The 20,068-nt window shown below is 41.0% G+C and overlaps 1 protein-coding gene across 2 annotated transcripts in view; it reads left to right on the top strand.

Moving 5' to 3' along the window:
* The window catches only part of PAPSS2 (3'-phosphoadenosine 5'-phosphosulfate synthase 2), a 54,647-nt gene that overhangs the window by 15,697 nt on the left and 18,882 nt on the right, over positions 1-20,068 (top strand). For both annotated transcript variants that reach the window (XM_070752245.1, XM_070752244.1), the window contains exon 2: positions 13,638-13,752. In XM_070752245.1, coding sequence (XP_070608346.1) covers positions 13,638-13,752 — 115 coding nt within the window. The remainder of the gene's footprint in view (positions 1-13,637; positions 13,753-20,068) is intronic.

Raw genomic sequence — 20,068 nt, 5'->3', positions numbered from 1 at the left:
TTCCAGCAGTCAACATCCATATGAGCAGAGATGAACATTAACACTAGACCAGCAATCAAGAAATAGACAATATTCCTATCAAGGAACTACCATTGCAGACAAACAAGCTAACAATTAAAAAACCAGCCTAATCGAGGAACTGCCGAGACCACTCTCACCCAAGACTGACAGAGCAAGCCTCTAGTATATATAATAAGAGCAAACACTCACTTGCTTACTAGAACTGATGATGATACCTAGTTTGGTAATGAAATATCTTCAAGAAAACAACCAAGTTCAGAGAGAACCAAGGACCCCACAGTTCAACCCTGAGCTGTAAATACTTTCTTCGGTCAGTGCATAACACGTACACATTTGCCTTCAAGTTAATGTTAACTCTTGGTGACTGCCTTGATATATCTCTGCAGTTTTCCTAGCTGGATTTCAGAAGTGGCTTGCCCTTGTGTTCTCCCTAGGACCAAGAGTGAACAAGACAAGGCCACTTAGCTGGCTTTATACTTAAGGCAGATTTAGAACACAATAGTCTGTCGGTTTCTAGCTAGTACCTTAACTAATCCACCACACTGATTCTTTAATAAAAATTACCCATTAATAAAGTTGGTATCAAGCATCCAGAAATTTGTCCAAATTGTTTCCTATGTGTGAGACAAGGAAGTAAAAGAAACTAGCTGCATCTGAAGTCTGTGTCTTATTATGGACAAAACAGTAAACACATAATTAAATACACAAGCGCGCGCGCACACACACACGCACACATACACACACACACACACACACACACACACTGTTCTCAAGTTATTGCAGATATGAGGCAAATGGCCCTACTTTTCCAAGGCCAGCTAAATTCCTTGGAGAGAAAAAAATAAAGGTGGGAGTTATCCTTAAGAAGTCTTTGCTAATTCAAACATTTAATTTGAATTAGCTAACTCAAACATTTAATTAATTAATTAAACAATTGGAACATTCTTTTTTGTAATAAACAGGGAATTGATTTTTATATTTTTCTTTGCTATACTGTATTCTCATGTTTCTTTTTTATCTTTCTCTTTTTTGTAATTTTTATTGATATAACAGAAATGCTTCGAAGGTTGAAATAATTACAATTGCAATGAACATGCTTTGTTGCATTTCACATGATGGAATTTTTGATGCCAAACGCCATATTCCTAGTCATCTGACCACAGATTCCAGCCACAGTGAGACCACAAACAAGTTCTCCAGTTCATCTTAGTGCATGGTTACAGTGATGCCCATTGAAAATTATACAAATGTTGTATGTACATTCTACATGACTTAACAACACTTTCTTCTATGCTTTGCCAAAGCTTGGTATATGACCTTCCATCCATTGTGGTTTAATATTATGTATGAACCAAACCATTGTGACTTGTTGAATAGCACAATTTAAAAATCTTGGCTTTGTCTGATATGTGACAGCGGCAGTATATCTAACCGTGAAGCTTATTTAAAGCTGTTTTTTGCTCAAACACTGCATTTAAACATCTCCAGCTTAAAAGTAGGAAATTTATTTTTACTGGTTTGCAAGAGTATAGTACCAAAAAAAAGATAGTTAACATAATGTCTTACAAATAGACGGATAATCACAAAGACTGTTTTGTCTACTTTGAGTTAACATAGAGATAACAGAGATAATCATCTGTGATGGGTCATGCTTGGACAAAGGCGAATTGAGTTGAATCTCCGGCTCATTTAAGATAGCGAGGAAAAGAGGGAAAGGTTCGTAGTTCCTTAGCAATACAGGGCATGCTTTATAAGCACATTTGGCATTTCCAGGTAGAAGTGGTGAATGCTGTACTGCTGAATAACATGGCAGTGCTGAACAAGGACAACCACCCATTTAAGTGATTTCTCCTGTTTCTTTGCCTGCTTTTAAAAGACTCCTTCAGTCATACTGACTGATCATGGAAGAAATGCCACATTCAACCCACTTCTCCTTTTTTCATATTCATCTAGAAACAGTGATCCTATTATAGAAGTTTTTGTTATTTGTGTTGGCCTAAAGGGAGGCTATGCAGATTCTTCCGGTTGGTGGATGTAAGTGGGCCAGTCTTTCCCTCTCTTAATACTTTTTCATTCATTCATTCATTCATTCATTCATTCATTCATTCATTCAATTTATACACTCTACCCAATAGCATAAGTATTTGGGTGGGTCTTCTATAAATATTACATAAATGATTTTAAAAAAATAATGGCAAAATAACAATAATTAATTTATAGTAATTAATTTTAATAATAATTTAAAGAGGACTGTGAAAGAAGTTCTACCAAATGTCTATGCCACATTCTCAATCATGCAGGTCCAGGTTGTCCCTCCCAAAAATCACCTTTGAACATCAAACCAAATGGTTTCTTAGAACAATTTAGGGAACTGGGAGGCAAAAAGGTCTTCTGAGCTGGGAGCAGAAGATGCTCAGAAAAGCCAGGAGAAGGGCAACCCAGGTCTATAGCTTCTTTTACATCTAGGAAGGTAGGGATTGATGTATAAACAAAAGTAAGATTGATTGCCAATGTGCTTCAAGGATGATTCTTAATGGCCCAACATACTTTTATTTTATTTTATTTTATTTTATTTATTTATTTAGTCCAATACACAATGAGAGTTTTAGTGGAGATATACATCGTAGATTTTCACGGGTACAGGTATGATGGTCTTGGTATATTCGGGTTTCTTCCCGTGTAGGATTTGGAAATTTCTGGCGACATTTCGATGAGGTCCCACTCATCATCTTCAGGCTGGTGTTTCTGTCCTTGTTCTAAGGCGAACACTGTGAGACCTAAGCTGCCTTCCTTCTATAAATACTGGTGGCTGGGTGTGGTTTGATGGCTCAGCAATTGCCTGCTGTGTAGAAACTTCCTGGTGAGTCAGTGGGGTAACATCTGGGGTCGTTGATGTAGCTGAAGTATGCTGATTAGTTAATGGTTGTTGATTAGGCGTGATATCCTGAGTAGTTGGAGCTTGCAAGTTACTTGATTGTTTTGCAATATGTGTTCTGAGTCTAGTTTCTGTTTTTATGGCTGGGTTACGTTTGAGGGCTGGTTTCCAGATGTCTGGTAGGCGGGAGGTATCATCCCGCTTGTTCATATTTTGGGGATGTTTTTCTATCTCGATGGCTTCCATTATTATTCTTTTGCTGTAGTAAGAGCAGAAGCTACATAGGATTAGGTTTACAACTCTTGAAGCCTTCCTGGCTATGTTGTTGCAGTGGGCTTTGGCATTTAAATCTTTTGTTATTAGTATACTGAGGTCTTTAACCAAGTGGGGATTAAATTAATTTACTTCCGCTATCTATAGAAACTTATTCTCCCTCGGAAGTACCATAACGCTGTGTTTCCATACAAATTTTGGGCGCTCGTGTATTAAATCAACCTTCCCAAAACTGTTGCTTTCATCCATATGAATTATAATTAGAATTCCCACAACTTCAAAGAATCCTTGAGAATGCCCATGCACTGGAAAAGTCATGATGCATAAGAATTTAAATATTTATATTATTGTGCTACTATATAAATTATATAGTTTTAGCTTTTAATGTTGCAATCCACTTAGATATCTTCTGTCTATCTAGATTGATTGATAGCTAATAAATTTTACGAAGGAAGGGAGGGAGGAAGGGAAGGAAAGAAAGAAGGAAAGAAGGAAAAGAAAAAAAGTAAGTCAAGGCCTCTGGAATGACTCTACTCCCCTTCCACCCCCCAATATATAGTTGACTCCACCCTCCTGGCCTTTAGAAAGGCTCTAACTAAGGCTCTCTTAGAGTCTTGTAGAGCAGTGATTTTCAACCTTTTTTGAGCCGTGGCGCATTTTTTACATTTACAAAATCCTGGGGCACACCACCAACCAAAATGACACCCTAAGACACTCCCCTCTCTTTTTCCATCCCTGTCTCCTCCCCCATCCGTGTGTGTGTGTATACACACTCTTGAACCATTTCCAAAAACAGGTGAGGGCTGGGTTTTTTTCTCTCTTATTCTTTGAGTGCTTTTTATCATATGCTTTAAATCAAGAGTCACTTCTCTCTCTCTTTTGTTTCTCTTTCCTCTCATTCTCTGTCTCAATCATTTTCTCATTTCTCTTTTTTCCTCCCCTTTTTGCTTATTCTCTCTCTCTCTCTCCCTTCCTCTCCTTTTCTCTCTCTCTTTTGCTTTCTTTCTCTGTCTCTTGCCTTCTTTCTCTCTGTCTTGCTTTCTCTTTCTCTCTTTTCTTTCTCTCTTGCTTTCTCTCTCTCACACTCTCTCTCTCTCTTGCTTTCTTTCTCTCTCTTTCTGTCTTTCTTTCTGTCTCTCTTTCTTACTCTCACTCTCTCAGCAAAAAGTTACGAGACTGGAACCTGAGCTTCCTTCTTCGCGGCACACCTGACCATGTCTCGCGGAACACTAGTGTGCCACGGCACACTGGTTGAAAAACACTGTGTAGAGAACCAACCAAGAACTAAGGAGAAATTTCCTGATGGAACAATTAATCAGTGTAATGATTGGCTCCTGAAATTGTGAGTGCTCAACCACAGGAGGTTTTAAATAAGAGATTGGACAACTATTTGTCTGAAATGCTATGAGGTTTCCTGCTTGAGCAGGGAATTGAACTAGAAGACCTCCAAGGTTCCTTCCAATTCCGTTATTCTGTTAAATAATCTGGTTATTACCCAGAGCTTGGGCCAAGTTGACTGAGTTGACTGAGCTCTCTTCTAGATGACTATAAATATAAATTTGGGTTCTGATCACCTATCAATTTTTGTTATTTTTAACTATTATTCTCTTAGTCAGAAGGCTATATAAATTTAATAAACATTTTAAATTACTACCAGCTTCCTCTATTAATAGAGACATATTTGACACTGGTGAAGTATAGACTTCATATTGTTCACCCACGTTCTAGTTTCAGGCATTTCAGTTATTTTAATTGAAACAGATCACAGTTTAATAAAACAAGCATGGGAGAAATAATAATTTCCGATATTTCAATTTTAGTTTTATAATGTTTTTAAATTAAAGTATAATCAATGCTTTTATGAGCTTCTATGGACTATGAGTGCTTCCTTAACTCATTCAGTTTGTGCACCATATCTTCTAGGCTTCAGGCATATTCAATTTACAGGTTTCCACACATCATCATTTTACAGAAATGATTTAAAAATTCAATTTTTTTCCAATAAGGGAAAATAATGTTTACCCGAGCCTATAGTTAAATGTTTTAAAATGTTAAAGGCAGTGATATTTGCCCCCCTGAAAGCCAGTAAGATCTTACTGGTATTGATAAGAAGATCTTATCATCTCTTGATGGAAACCCAAAGTCATTATTATGCTATAAAAATGTCTTGCAAAAGCACAATGTTTTGCATTATTGGCAAAAAAAAATTATTGCTGCCATAAAATGTTGATTTGTAATTGCAGGCTAATTGCAAAAATGGGCAGGGTGATCCATAAAACATAGTACACTATGTAACGTTATTGAGATCATGATTTCTTTGTCTTATTTTTCCCCCCTAATCCAGCCCTTTCCAGCATGGAATTCTGTGAATTGCCACTCGTAACTCTCAGAATTCCTATCTTGCATTTTACTCGCAAATTAATTGGAAATCAGAGCAGATTGCTCTCAGTCTCTCAACCTTAGCAGCTTTTAAGATGGGTGGACTTCAATTCCCAGAATTCCCCTCCCTGCCAACATGTGTATTGAACCTTTACTGAATTCAGGAATGGCATTTAATGCATCTAGAAAAGAAGAGATTGTCTATATTTTTGGGGGGTAGCTGGTTGTGTTGTCAAACTTCTCCTTCCATTAAGAAATTAATATCTGCTTTATCACAAATCTGCTTCTTTGTGATGACCTTTTTCATTACAGTTTAACTCTTTGTCATGTCTTCCAGAGCAGATGTGTCAAACTTGCATTCTCATGGTGTCATCATGTGACATATTGCTTCTTTCACCCCTTTACTAAACTGAACATGGATGTGGCCAGTGCGCGACGCATCTGGCCCACAGCCTGCAAATTTGACACCCCTGTTCTAGAGTCTTCCAACTATCATGATACCAAGGTAATAATAATGCAGGAAGGCCTTATGTCATTTTAACTGTGGCCTGGTGTTATTTTCAAGCTGTTATAAGAGCAGAAATTATCCTAATATAATTATAAAAATTATCGATAAACATTTAAATGTTTGGTTTCAATTCTTATTTATTTATTTATCTTATTTACTTATTTATTTATTTAGTCACGTACGTATTGGTGGTATACAGAGATACAGTATAGTAATATTTATATACATGATACTAGTAAAAGAGAAACATTAGGACAGGAAGTGGAGGGCACACTGGTGCACTCACTGTAGGTACGCCCCTTACTAACCTCTTAGGAATCGGGAGAGGTCAACAGTGGATAGTTTAAGGGTAAAGTTTGGGGGTTTAGGTGATGATACTACAGAGTCTAGTAGTGAGTTCCATGCATCAACAACTCAGTTACTAAAGTTGTATTGCCTACAGTCGAGTTTCTTGGTGAAGTTTTCTAGTTTCACAGATGAAAAGATCTAAAAATGCTAAAGTGAACTTTGCTAGATTTCACACATTGATTAGTTGAAAAATAAGTTCACTAAAAAGTATGATTTTGTTCAGCTTGCAGATGCAAAATAAAGTATCAGTCTAGTCTACACTGAATCACTGCTTATTTGAGGATAACAGTTGGGTTGAGTTTCTTATGAGACACTCTATGTTCCATGTTTGTAGAAGGAAAGTCTGGTATAACGGTGCCAAAATTAATAAGAGAAAAGTGCTAAGATTCATACCAGTGGGTAAAATACTGTAGTTTCCTTACTGTTTGCTTGGACTATATTGAACTAACTTCTGTCTGATTTGGCAGTGATCTGTAATCTTAGCTGAAACCATGAGGTTTATGCAGAAACTGTTCACGTTCTATAGATCAGTGTTTTTCAATCAGTGTGCCGCGACACACTAGTGTGCCGCGAGACATGGTCAGGTGTGCCGCGAAGCTCAGCAAGAGAGAGAGAGAAAGAGAGAGAAAGAAAGAGAGAGAGAGAAAGAAAGAGAGGGAGAGAAAGAGAGGGAGGGAAGGAGGGAGAGAGACAGAGAGCAAAAAAGAGAGGAAGGAAAGAAGAGAGAAAGAAAGAGGGATGGAGAGAGAGAGGAAGGAAGAGAGAGAAAGAGGGAGAGAAATAGAGCAAAAGAGAGGAAGAGAGAAAAAATTTTGTCCAAACTTTTTTTAGGCCCCCCCCCATTCAATGTGCCCCATGATTTTGTATATGTAAAAAATGCCGTAGCTCAAAAAAGGTTGAAAATCACTGCTATAGATGACAAGGAGGCCCCATGGAACAGAAGAGAGGATAGAATAATCCAGTCATTCTACACCAGTGATGGTGAACCTTTTCGGCACCGAATGCCAAAAAGATTGTGCGGAAACATTGCATGTGTGTGCGCTCCTCGGGGCTGCAGTCTAAAAAAGCCAAACTTCTGGGTCTAGCACCATGCATACCCAATGATCTGGTGCACATGTGCAGGCCAGTCTTCAGCACTGCTTTACCCATGAAGGTATCATGCTCCAGAAAAGCCAAACTTCTGGGTTCTAGCGCTCATGCGCGTCCGATGATCAGCTGGCTGGTGTGCAGGCACACTCTGGTTTTCGGCACTGCTGCACAGGTGAAGCACACTGGTTGTTGCCCATGCATCTCTGCCAGAAACCCAGAAGACAAACAAGCAAGGCCATGCGTGCTGGGTGACATGGATTTTTGTGCCATTTGGGCACATGTGCCATAAGTTTGCCATCATGGGCCTACACTATTCAAGATGTGCTGCTGCTCATCTGTGAAAGCAGTGAAACTTCAAACAGAACATCTTGTTCCATGTTCTACTTTGACACAGAATGTCCTGCCTGGTTTCCCCAATCCCATTGTCTCCAGATGTGTTGGGACTATAATTTCCCAAACTCCTTGCTAACCTTTGGCTATATTAATTGAGAAATCTGATATTTGTTGGATCCCACACATACTTCGTCCAAACATTTTGATCTGGGATACAGATGTGCCATTAAAAAGCCTCAAGGCCACAATACGCATCCAGCTATTTCACAATCTAATGCTTACATAACAACTTTTACTTCATATTCCAGGAATAATATAAAGCTAGGTTTTAGCAAAGAAACATTATGGTATGGGCCATATTTTGATACAGAAGATTCTTAAGGTGAATATAAAAATTAAATCAGAGACTTTTAGATTTGTTTATAGAACCTTGTTTATATATGTTGATAGTGCACAAAAATGGGAAGATATTTTAGTTTCCACAATGAAAGAATGGCTGGGAAAAGTGGCAGAACTAACAGATATGACTAAATTAACTGCTCTAATAAAAAAGAGCACATCCAACTTTGTTTCTACTTGGAAACTGCTTCTGAATTTTTGTGCTTGAGGTGGAAAAAAATGAAACTTTGACTTTTGGTTTTGCTGATAAGGTTGTTGTAGAAATGACTTATCCATATTAAGTATGTAAAAGTAAAAATCAAGGCTGTAATTTCATTTTTGTTTTTTTATTGTGCTTAAAAAGACTTGAACATCAATGCTTTTCTTTCTTTTTTCTTGGTCTACCATTCTTTCTCTCCCCTTTCCCCTCCCTATTTCCCTACTTTCATTTCATTTCTACTTTATATTTTTATAAGCTTAATAAAATTATTTTAAAAAATATAATGCTAGGTGTTTATTATAAATTGCTAAATGATTTTCTCTTCTGTCAGTTTTCAGAAACATTTCTCCACTGGTAGAGCAGACTTGACTTTAATTGTTATTGTTTTAAGGTTATAGTACAACCATAATTAGATTCATATTTAAAATTCTATTATAGAATTCTTACTCAGAAATGAAGTTGCTGGGCTCTAGATGTTGTTTTCTATTTGACTTCCCGAGCATATTTCATAAATCTAAAGCCACATAAAAAGTTACTCCATCTGTGAAAAACAAAAGCAAGCACAAAAAAACCTTGATAGCATTGTGATTTTTGGCATTATTGATGCTAATTGATTCCAAGATATTGGGGAGTGGGCGGGACAGAGGAATAAATTAGGGATATGGAGTTACAGTGCTTAAAGAACAATCATTGAGGAGTTCTGTCTCTTTAAGAATGATTCAGCTAAATGGGAGAGAAAAAGAACAGGGTCAAAAAGGGATTCTGGACTCAGATGGAATTTCTGCAAGTCAAGGGGTTCCAAAAACATACAGAGTCCACTCCTATCTTGAGCAATGCTACAATCTCCCCAGGCAGACTGTTTGAGCAATTGGCAAAGGATAAGAACTAAATTTGGGTTCCAAGCCAACAAGATTTGGGGTGCTGGGAGAGCAGAACATGAGAGTTGGAAAACCTCTGTTCAGTTTTCTTTTCATTGATAAAACTCTTTAGGTCATAGAGAAGAGCCATATTTTCTCTTTACAGCCTTCAATATGGGCATAAATATGTTGGCCTACCATCCAGCATAGCTGTAAAAGTTAATGTTATTTATTATATTAAATAAATATAATAATATTTATTTAAGTTTGTTGCACAGTCAGGGCGATGTCTAGACTGGATTTGAAATTTTTACCCACTATTGAATCCTTCTCAAGGACTGAGATAGGTGGTTGATGGTTTTAAAGATATCAGTTGCTAGAGTTTTAACTGTTCCAAGTAAAGCTGCCTTTTGCAGTTGACTGATGGCGATTTAGTCAGTGCTGAAGGTGTTCAAGTGATGCTCAAGATGTTTTGTGATTGCACACAAAGTGCATATTACTATTACTACCACCTTTGCTTTCTTTTGCCACAATCTATTTCTATTTGCAGCTCTTTGTATTTTGTGATTTTCTCCAGGTTCCCCTCCCCCCGGTTCTATGCCGATGTCTCCATGTTTTATAACATCCTCTATCCAGACTTTTTTTTGTCTTTGTTATCGAGAGTTGTAAGTCTTGGATGTTATTATTTAGTAAAGATTATGCCTTTGACAGTATAATCCTGTGCAAAATTATATTTTGGGCCACTCAATGACAATGGTCAGAAGGGGATACTCAGAGAAGACAAGGAGATTGCTGAGAAACTAAATGACTTCTTTGCCTCTGTTTTCACAGAGGAGGATAGAGAGCATTTGCCTGCCACTGAATTAGTTTTCCCAGGGAGGGAATTAGAAAAATTAAACCAGATAGAGATAAGCAAGAAAGATGTTCTTGCATGCCTCTCTAAACTAAACGTCAACAAATTGCTGGGTCCAGATGGCATCCACCCTAGAGTTCTCAAGGAACTGAAGTGTGAAACTGCTGAACTTCTAGCTAAAATATATAATCTTTCTCTAAGATCAGGCACTGTACCTGAGGATCGGAGGGAGGCAAATGTAACCCCGATCTTCAAGAAAGGATCCAGAGGTGATCAGGAAACTATAGACCAGTCAGTTTAACCTCAGTTCCAGGTAAAGTGATGGAAACCATTATTAAAGATAAAATTACTGGGCACATAGAAAAACAGGCATTTCTGAAAGAAAATCAACATGGTTTCTGCAAAGGCAAATCATGTTTTACTAACTTGTTAGAATTCTTTGAGGGTGTAAATAAATAAAGGCGACCCAGTTGATATTGTATATTTTGACTTTCAAAAGGCTTTTGACAAGGTCCCTCACTAAAGGCCCCTAAAAAAGCTCTTCAGCGACGGAATTAGAGGACAGGTCTTGTCCTGGATTGGAAACTGGCTAAATTGTAGGAAGCAAAGGGGGGCAATAAATGGACAATTGTCTGGATGGAAAGAAGTGAGAAGTGGTATACCCCAAGGTTCAGTTTTGGGACCTTTACTTTTTAATTTATTTATTAATGATCTGGATGTAGAAGTAAATAGTGAGATAGCAAAGTTTCCTGACGACACTAAATTGTTCCGGGTAGTGAAAAGTGAACCTGATTGTGGGGAGCTTCAGAAGGATCTCGAAATTTAGTGAGTGGGCAACAAAGTGGCAAATGCATTTTGCCACTTCAAGTGCAAAGTTATGCACATCGGGGTAAAGAACCCCAATTATACCTACCAACTGATGGGGACCAAACTTTCTGAGACAACCCAAGAAAGGGATCTTGGGGTTTTGGTGGACAGCTCCATGAAGATGTCACCCCAGTGCGCATCAGCCGTAAAAAAAGCAAATTCCATGCTTGGCATGTTTAGGAAGGGAATTGAAAATAAATCGGTAAGTGTTGTATTGCCTCTGTACAAATCGATGATGAGACCACACTGTGTACAGTTCTGGTCACCACACCTCAAGAAGGATATAATGGAACTGGAAAAGGTGCAAAAAAGGGCAACAAGAATGATAAAAGAAATGGAGTACTTCCCTTATGAAACCAGGTTGCAACGCCTTGGTCTCTTCAGCCTTGAAAGATGGCGTTTAAGGGGGTGACTTGATTGAAGTGTATAAAATCATGCATGGGATAGAAAAGGTGGATAGAGAAAAGTTATTTTCTCTATCACACAATACTAGGACAAGGGGGCACTCCCTAAAGCTCATAGGAAAGAAAATGAGGACAAACCAAGGGAAATATTTCTGCACCCAGAGGGTCGTTGGTTTATGGAATTCACTTCCAGAAGAGATTGTGACAGCTGTCAGCCTTGATAGCTTCAAGGCAGGATTAGACAGATTCATGGATGCCAAGTGTATCAGTGGTTATTGAAATGGATGTCCATTTGCCTCTTCTATGATTGTTGAGGCAGGCAGGATTCCCTTGAGTACCATTTGTTGGGAGTCAGGGGAAAGGGAGGGTCTTGCCTTCTCTTTCTCAAGATCTCCAAGGACAATTGGTGGGCCACTGTGTGACACAGAATGCTGGACTCGACGGGCTTTGGCATGATTCAGCATGGCTCTTCTTATATTCTTATATTGATATCAGTTCAACTATCTAATGTGGTTTACTATTCTGTAAGAAAAACAATAAGGACAAGGTCCCCAATTAACATTAGAAAACCATCTTTCAGCCGTGGCGAGGGGAGCGTTTGCCCAGGTTTGCCTGGTGCACCAGTTGCGGCCCTATTTGGACCGGGAGTCACTGCTCACAGTCACTCATGCCCTCATCACCTCGAGGTTTGACTACTGTAACGCTCTCTACATGGGGCTACCTTTGAAGAGTGTTCGGAAACTTCAGATCATGGAAAATGCAGCTGCAAGAGCAATCATAGGCTTACCTAGGTATGCCCATGTTACACCAACACTCCGTAGTCTGCATTGGCTGCTGATCAGTTTCCGGTCACAATTCAAAGTGTTGGTCATGACCTATAAAGCCCTTCATGGCATCGGGCCAGAATATCTCCAAGACCACTTTCTGCCGCACGAATCCCAGCGACCGGTTAGGTCCCACAGAGTTGGCCTTCTCCAAGTCCCGTCGACTAAACAATGTCGTCTGGCAGGACCCAGGGGAAGAGCCTTCTCTGTGGTGGCCCCAATCCTCTGGAACCAGCTCCCCCCGGAGATTAGAACTGCCCCCACCCTCCTTGCCTTTCGTAAACTTCTTAAAACCCACCTCTGCTGCCAGGCATGGGGGAACTGAGACATCTCCCCTGGGTCTATACAGTTTATGCATGGTATGTTTGTGTGTATGTTTCTTTTTAATAAGGGTTTTTTAGTGACTTTTAATCATTAGATTTGTTATATATTGTACTATTACTGTTGTGAGCCGCCCCGAGTCTACGGAGAGGGGCGGCATACAAATATAATAATAATAATAATAATAATAATAATAATAATAATAATAATAATAATAATTATTATTATTATTATTATTATTATTATTATTATTATTATTATTATCATTATTATTATTATTATTCACTGAATGGTACCAGTCCTTGGCCTGTTGGGAACTGGCGGATGAGTGTGCAAATCTTCATTTGCATATGCACAGGATCTAGACTGCATGTATGAAACCATTGCTACCACACACACACCCATTGCCACTGCTGCCACTGGTCCATGGAGCCAGAAAGGCTGGGGATTACTGTAATTAGGATGAGAAACTTTAATCCACCTACTTTTGGGTAAAAAAAAAGATATTTCCTTCCATCACTACAGGTTTTGATCAGTTTCTCCAATTGGAGAAACCTGATGGCAATAGCCAGGGCTGCCTTTGATTCCATAACTTTTTGTACCCTTTCCATCTCACTTTCTCAATTTCTTTTTTCAGAATGTTGAAAATTCATCCAATTCCTGCAACCTGTTCAATGTTCTTATTTCTACCTAAAATGCTCCCCCCCCCCCCGATTTTTGACATTCCAGGCATGGAGGGAACTGTAAACTACATTAAGTTAATGCACCAGGTTGTGATAGTAACTTCTGAGTGTTCTGTGTAATGATTTCTACCTCCATGGCGTCCTCTATGCCTTTATTACTAACTCAGAACAAATGAAATTCTTACCCTAAAGAAAGGTTTCCTTAGGCAAATACTTCTGAAGACCAAGATGTGGGAAACACGCAGGTGCATGCATGCATATTAGCATAAAGGGTGTATGTTTCTCTGAGGTCTGAATAATGTATTTTTCCTGGGGTGCTGCTTTATAACACGTTCATTCTGGAGTTTGCTCTTTTATTTTGCTACTAAACCAACAATGTATTTTTATGTTATTTATATACTCAGATCCTCCAAAGGTCTACCAATGTGGTGTACCAAGCCCATCATGTTAGCAGAAACAAGAGAGGACAAGTTTTAGGCACAAAAGGTGGATTTCGTGGCTGCACAGTATGGCTAACAGGTATTGTGTTATCTCCCAACTCAGGAAATTAATATCTGGGGAAGGCTTTTATTATTTCTATTACAATAGGGGAAAAAAACCAAGGCTGCCAATTGGACCTGCAGAAATCCAGATTATTGCTAGAGGGTAATGAAAGAACTTTCTGGATCTGATGGCTGCCACCTAATGGTTTTGCCTAGATTTTGGCTGCCTAGATGTATATAAGATATAGAGTTCATAAATACCTAACCTGGTAACTCTGTGGCATATATTGACAAATTAACGTAAAGTGGATTATGTGTGATTTATTTATTTATTTATTTATTTATTTAACAATTTTATTTAATTGTTCATTTCTGCAAAGGATGTGCGTAACATCTTTTAAAATATGAAATGCGTTTTCCCTCCCAGGAGGTATAAAATACTTTGAAGCTTTAATAGGTCAAGTGTATGTGTCATTTATTTATTTTACCAAAATATAAAGGTATAAAAAGAACTTAGAAAATGTTTAATAAATTAAAGGCATGTGTGGTCCTTTGTTTTTGATTATTAGATAACCTGCCTGAAAAGTATAAAAAAAGGTTAATATGTTCATCATATTCTCCGCACTGAAGGAGCGGGTCCAGCAGTCATGTGGGCTGCTCGCTGTCCAATCTGCAGAGGACCGAGTCTAGTCTTTAAAAAGCCTGCTGGATCCGCCCCTTCCCCAGAATTCGCTTGGTCCTGCGATCCAGCAGGACATGTGGTGGCTCGCTCCTCTCTAAAACACCTTCCCTTTGTTCCTTCTGCAATCAGATAAGTAAAAATTTCTTTGCCTTTTTGCTTTAAGCTTGCCTGTTTTTCGCACCAGCCTTACTGGGCTCGGCGCCAAGGGAGAAGCTACGGCGCGAATATTGCTGCTTTCTCTAAAGCGCCCTGTTCATGCTGCTGCCAGATTGTATTTTATTAACAAATCTAATTAGCCAGGAGGTTTACCGGCAAGCGAAGAAATTGTTTTTTAAAAAAGGGCTTTTATCCTCCTGCGGAGTGGGACTGCTTTTTGTCCCCCGGACTTAGTCTTCCCTCCGTTTTTTTGCAAAAACGTAAACGGAGCAGTTTATTTTGGCACGAAGGCCCTCAGCGCCCAGTAATTCCGGCACTTGCGGATCACCCACGTGTGTCCCGCCTGGCACCATCAAGTCCACCGCTTGGCCCTGGAGTAAGCTGTGAGACACTCAGGCCTTTTCTCCCTGGCTAGGCCTCCAAACCAGTGTGCCTTGGTTTACTTGTTAAGGTTAGTGAGGCCTGCCCCTCTGTACTCACTGGCACGAACTCTGGTACTGGCCAGATTGACTTTGAGTTGCAGACACACATGGGCCTAGGAGCAGGGCCCCCTTCCTCTTGGGAACGTTGCCCTTTAGAGCTTCTCCCACCTATTCTTGGCTCAAATCTTGTACCTGTAATTTGTTCAGGCCATGACTTCGTTTCCCAAGAGAGGCACTTCTAAAGGTCCCAGAGAGGTTAGGCCTACTGGCGATGAAATTGAAAATATCCCCCAGGCCTCTTCCTCCTCCTCCTTCTCCAGAGCCCCCTTAGTGGCTAGACCCACCAGGGCTGAGAAGAGAAGGGACCAAGCTCTGCAAAGGATGCATGAGAAATCGGCTAAACGGTTAAAGGTACAGGCCCAAGTGCACGTTAGCCCGGACCCTCCAGAGGCTTCTAAACTGCCTCGCTCTGGTGTCCTTGTGCTTTCTCTGGATGAGCCAAACCTAAACAGACCCCAACCTAACCTATGGGGCTTAGGTCCAGAGGAGCCAGATATTATGATGGAAGATCCCTCCGAGCCAGACCCAACCCAGGCCTACAGGGCATCTCCCTCTTTACCGGTTACCATTACTAACCTTCCTCCAGAGCTTCAATCTATGTATTCTGCCTTATCTCAAGCCATTGATGCCAAGCTCTCGGCTATCAATGTGCCTTCGCTCTCTCGTCCCCCTCCATGCACCCCTAGGCCCGTGAGTTCTTTCTCATCCTACAGAATTCCAGTGCCTGAAGACTCGGATTCCTCTCAGGATGAGAATGAGGATCTGGACGTAGAGGACAGGGATGACCCATTCCAATGCCTGTCAGAGGATGAGGAATCACAAATCAAGATTCCAACTCCTGCAGCAATTTTTCCAGCCCAACTCTTCAAATCTCTTCTATTCAAGGCAAGAGTGGCCACAGGCTTAGCTGGTCAAGATAAACAATCTGCTCCTTCCACAGATCCACCTGAGGAAAACCTGCCATACTTTATGGAGGAGCAGGAAGACAATGAGGTCATCCCCATGCCAAAATTGTTCAAAGATGCTCTGCGCAAGCAGTGGTACCACCCGACCTTCGGCTTCAATCCCACAGCTAAAGACAAGAAGATATATAAGTTTTCTCCATCTTATGAAGATCTTCTTGTCTGTCCTAAAGCTGATGAACCGGTAAAAACTCTACACTCTGCAGCGGCTATGCCTGGTGAAGCAGAGGAGGTGTTAAAACCCGAAGACAAACGTCTGGAGCAAATGCTCAAAAGGTGTTTCTTAACAGATACCTGGGCTATCAAGAGTGCAGCAGCAGCATCTTTCTTCTCTAGAGCTATTCTCTTATAACTTCAACAGCTCCAGCAGCACATTCCCCCTGATGATCTATGCGGCCAACAGGACTTCAATAAGGTATTTGCAGCGGATCAATATGTAGCGGATGCTACCTTGCAATCATCGAGATTTGCAGCAAGGTCAGTAGCGGCCTCAATGACAGCCAGAAGACTTCTATGGCTCCGCCCTTGGTAGGCGGGAGTGAGGCAGAAATGGCAGCTAGCCGGGCGAAAAATGTAGGCCATAATATATATAGAGAGGAATGGGAACAGATTTGGAAGAGAAATATTAAATTAACAAAATCCACAATATATAAAGAAAACCAATATAAAATGCTATACCGTTGGCACCTTCCACCCAAAAGACTAGCTAAAATGCATAAAAATTACAGCCCAATGTGTTGGAAATGTAAAAACACTCAAGGCACCTTCTTTCACCTATGGTGGTTATGTCCAGAGACAAGAAAATACTGGAAAAAAATAAATAATTGGTTGTGTCAAATAACAAATACAAAAATAGAATATACGCCCAAATTTTTTTTATTGGGTATTATGAGAAGTAACTATCCTAAAAATGTAAAATATTTAAGCTTGCATATTACAACAGCTGCAAGAATTGTATTTGCACAGAACTGGAAAAATCCGCAAATACCTGAAGATAATGAGATTATCAAGAAAATATATGACTGTGCAGAGATGGACAGATTGACAATGGAACTTAATAATCGAAAAGAATCGGACTATTATGAAACCTGGACAAAATGGTACCAATGGACAAAAAAAAAGAAACTTAAAAGAAGCAATGGAATAAAACATCAAGAAATCTAAAAGTAATTAGAAGACAATGTCGATAGGAATGTATATACGATGTAGATTCATCTGTAAATATGACTATGTACTTTTTAAAAAAAAGAGAGAAAAAATTAATAAATATATTTAAAAAAAAAAAAAGAAATGGCAAGCTAGCCTTGGGTTCTTTGAAGTGCGACTTTCTATTTGGCAACCACTTGGACCACCTTCTCACTGAAACCGCTGACAAAAAGAAGGTTTTGGGACTCACCAACAAGAAGGCCACCAAAACGCAACCTTTTCGAACTCCAGGCCTTCAGCAGGATCAAGGATTCGCTTTCCAGAGGAACTCAGGTCAGTATTACCCTCATTTTCACTCCCAAGCTGGCAGAAAGGGGTAGAGGATCCCGTTTTCAAAAAGGTTCCTCTTTGACCAGAGCTTCCAGAAAGCCCAGATGGTGAGTTCCATTCTACTCCCATTGGGGGGCGCCTGGCCTAGTTCTCCTCCAGCTGGCGCCGTTCCTGTAAGGACCCATGGGTTATTTCCACTGTGGAATGGGGTCTCTAATTGGAGTTTATTCTCATACCTCCTAAACGTTTGATTTCATGTCCATCCCCCAGATCTTCTCCATCTTGTCTTCGAATGGAGGAGGCTATTCAACATTTGTTGGCTATCAGGGCTAGCCAACCAGTTCCCTCTTCCCAGATAAGGTCTCAGAAAAGGACTTCCATGGTGTCCTGCATTGGTATTATCCCATGGGCTCGTCTTCACACCAGGGATCTCCAATGGCTTCTGTTACAGTTCCAGAGATCGGGGAATAGCAATTCAGCACGCCTCATCACCGTTCCGACCACAGTCCTAAAACCCCTTACGCGGTGGGCCTCCCCTGCTCTGGACAAGGGATCCCCCTTCAGGTGTCCAGATCAATTGACCATCACCACAGATGCCAGCCCAACGGGCTGGAGAGCCCACACTCAGGGCTTGATTGCCCAGAGCACGTGGTCAGCGAAGGAGGCTTCCAGACCTATCAACTGGCTGGAATTGAGAGCAGTATCATTAGCCCTCAAACAATTCAAACCTCACATCATCAATCAACATGTACTCATCCTCACGGACAATATAGCTACAAAGAGCCATATTTGCAGACAAGGGGGTACCAGGTTCAAGGCCTGTTGAGGGAAGCCCTGAAACTGGGTCTCTGGGCAGAGAGACATCTACAGTCCCTGTGGGCCGACCACATATCAGGAGTTCTCAACGTGCAGGCAGATTGGCTCTCCCGGTCGACTCTGGATCCAAGAGAGTGGCGCCTTCATTCGGCTCTGTTCCTGAAAACCTGCCTCAAATTCGGTCACCCATCGCTAGACCTATTTGCGACTGCAACCAACACTCAACTCCCTCGATTCTACTCCAGGTTCCCTTCCCCAGGAGCGGAGGTGACAAATGCACTCAAAGTCTTCTGGCCTCGAGGGCTGCTTTACGCTTTCCCTCCAATTCCAATTCTCCCAGACGTGATGCACAAGATCATCCTCGAGAAGGCCCAGGTGATACTGATAGCTCCCCACTGGCCACGCCGGCCTTGGTTCACGGACCTACAACGTCTATCCGTCCAGGACCCCTGGTGACTCCCCGTTTTGGAGGAGGATATGTTGCAGCAGGGGGCCTCTCACCATCCAGATCAGGAGTGGTTCCACCTCACCGCTTGGCTATTATCCGACGTGACCTAGAGCTACGAGGCTACGACCCGGACACTATAGAAATAATACTGAAAGCCAGGAGAGTCTCCATCAATAGAATTTACGACCACCAATGGTGCTCACAGCAAGACCTATCCCCCCTGTGCATTCCCATTCACAGAATCGTAGCCTTCCTCATGAAAGGTTTCCATCAAGGCCTCTCAACTAGCACCATTCGCCGTCATCTAGCCGCTCTAGCTTCGATCCTAGCAGGACCCCACAGACAACCACTCAACTCTTTCCCGGAAATTCAAGAATTTTAAGAGGTATTTCGAACCTCAGACCTTCCAAGGTTCACAGATACCCGTCCTGGGACTTACCACGGGTTCTCCATTCCCTCACTCAGACACCATACGAGCCCCTACTGTCAGCATTCTTCAGGTACCTATCTTACAAGGTAGCATTCCTGATGGCGATAACATCTGCCCGACGCATTTCAGAATTGGCAGCCCTATCCATTCACTAGGATCTATGCCAGTTACATACGGATAAAGTAGTCATGTGCCTGGACCCCACCTTTCTACTCAAGGTCAGTTCCATGTTCCACAGATCTCAGGACATTGTGTTGCCTTCTTTTTGTTCCAATCAGAACCATCAGCTTGCGGTCAGATGGCACACCTTAGATCTCACCAGAACGTTGAGAATCTATATCCAATGGACAAGACCCATCCGGAGGTCAGAAGCCCTATTCGTAGCCTACCATCGCAGATCCCTGGGTTCCAAGGTATCCTCAACCTTAAAAGGCCGTTGGATCTGAGGGACTATCTCAAAGGCTTATGAGTCAGCTTCCCTCAACATACCCAGAGGTATCACAGCACACTCCACAAGAAGTGGAGCCATATCTGCCACATGGGTAACTCAAACTCCATTGGAAGAAGTCTGCAAAGCAGCCACTTGGGCCTCTCTAAACTCTTTCATAAGGCATTACAAAATTGACTCTTACGCTTCAGCGGATGCTGCCTTCGGCAGAAGAGTCCTCCAATATGTTATCTCTCACGATAGCGAACTAATCCCTCTCTAGAGACACATCTATTGGGTATGTCCCACATGACTGCTGGACCCGCTCCTTCAGTACGGAGAATAGGCGTTGATCGCTTACCTGAACGCCTCTTCTCGTATGCTGAGCGGGTACAGCAATCACTTCCCTCCCTTTTCTTCTATTCTAACTGTGGTTATATCTTAACCTGTATTTTTCCTATCATGAGAGTTGAG

Source organism: Erythrolamprus reginae, chromosome 5, assembly GCF_031021105.1.
Source record: "Erythrolamprus reginae isolate rEryReg1 chromosome 5, rEryReg1.hap1, whole genome shotgun sequence".
In the NCBI taxonomy this organism is placed as follows: domain Eukaryota; kingdom Metazoa; phylum Chordata; class Lepidosauria; order Squamata; family Dipsadidae; genus Erythrolamprus; species Erythrolamprus reginae.
Note: the sequence above shows the minus strand (reverse complement) of the source record. Positions and strands in the feature narration are given on the sequence as shown.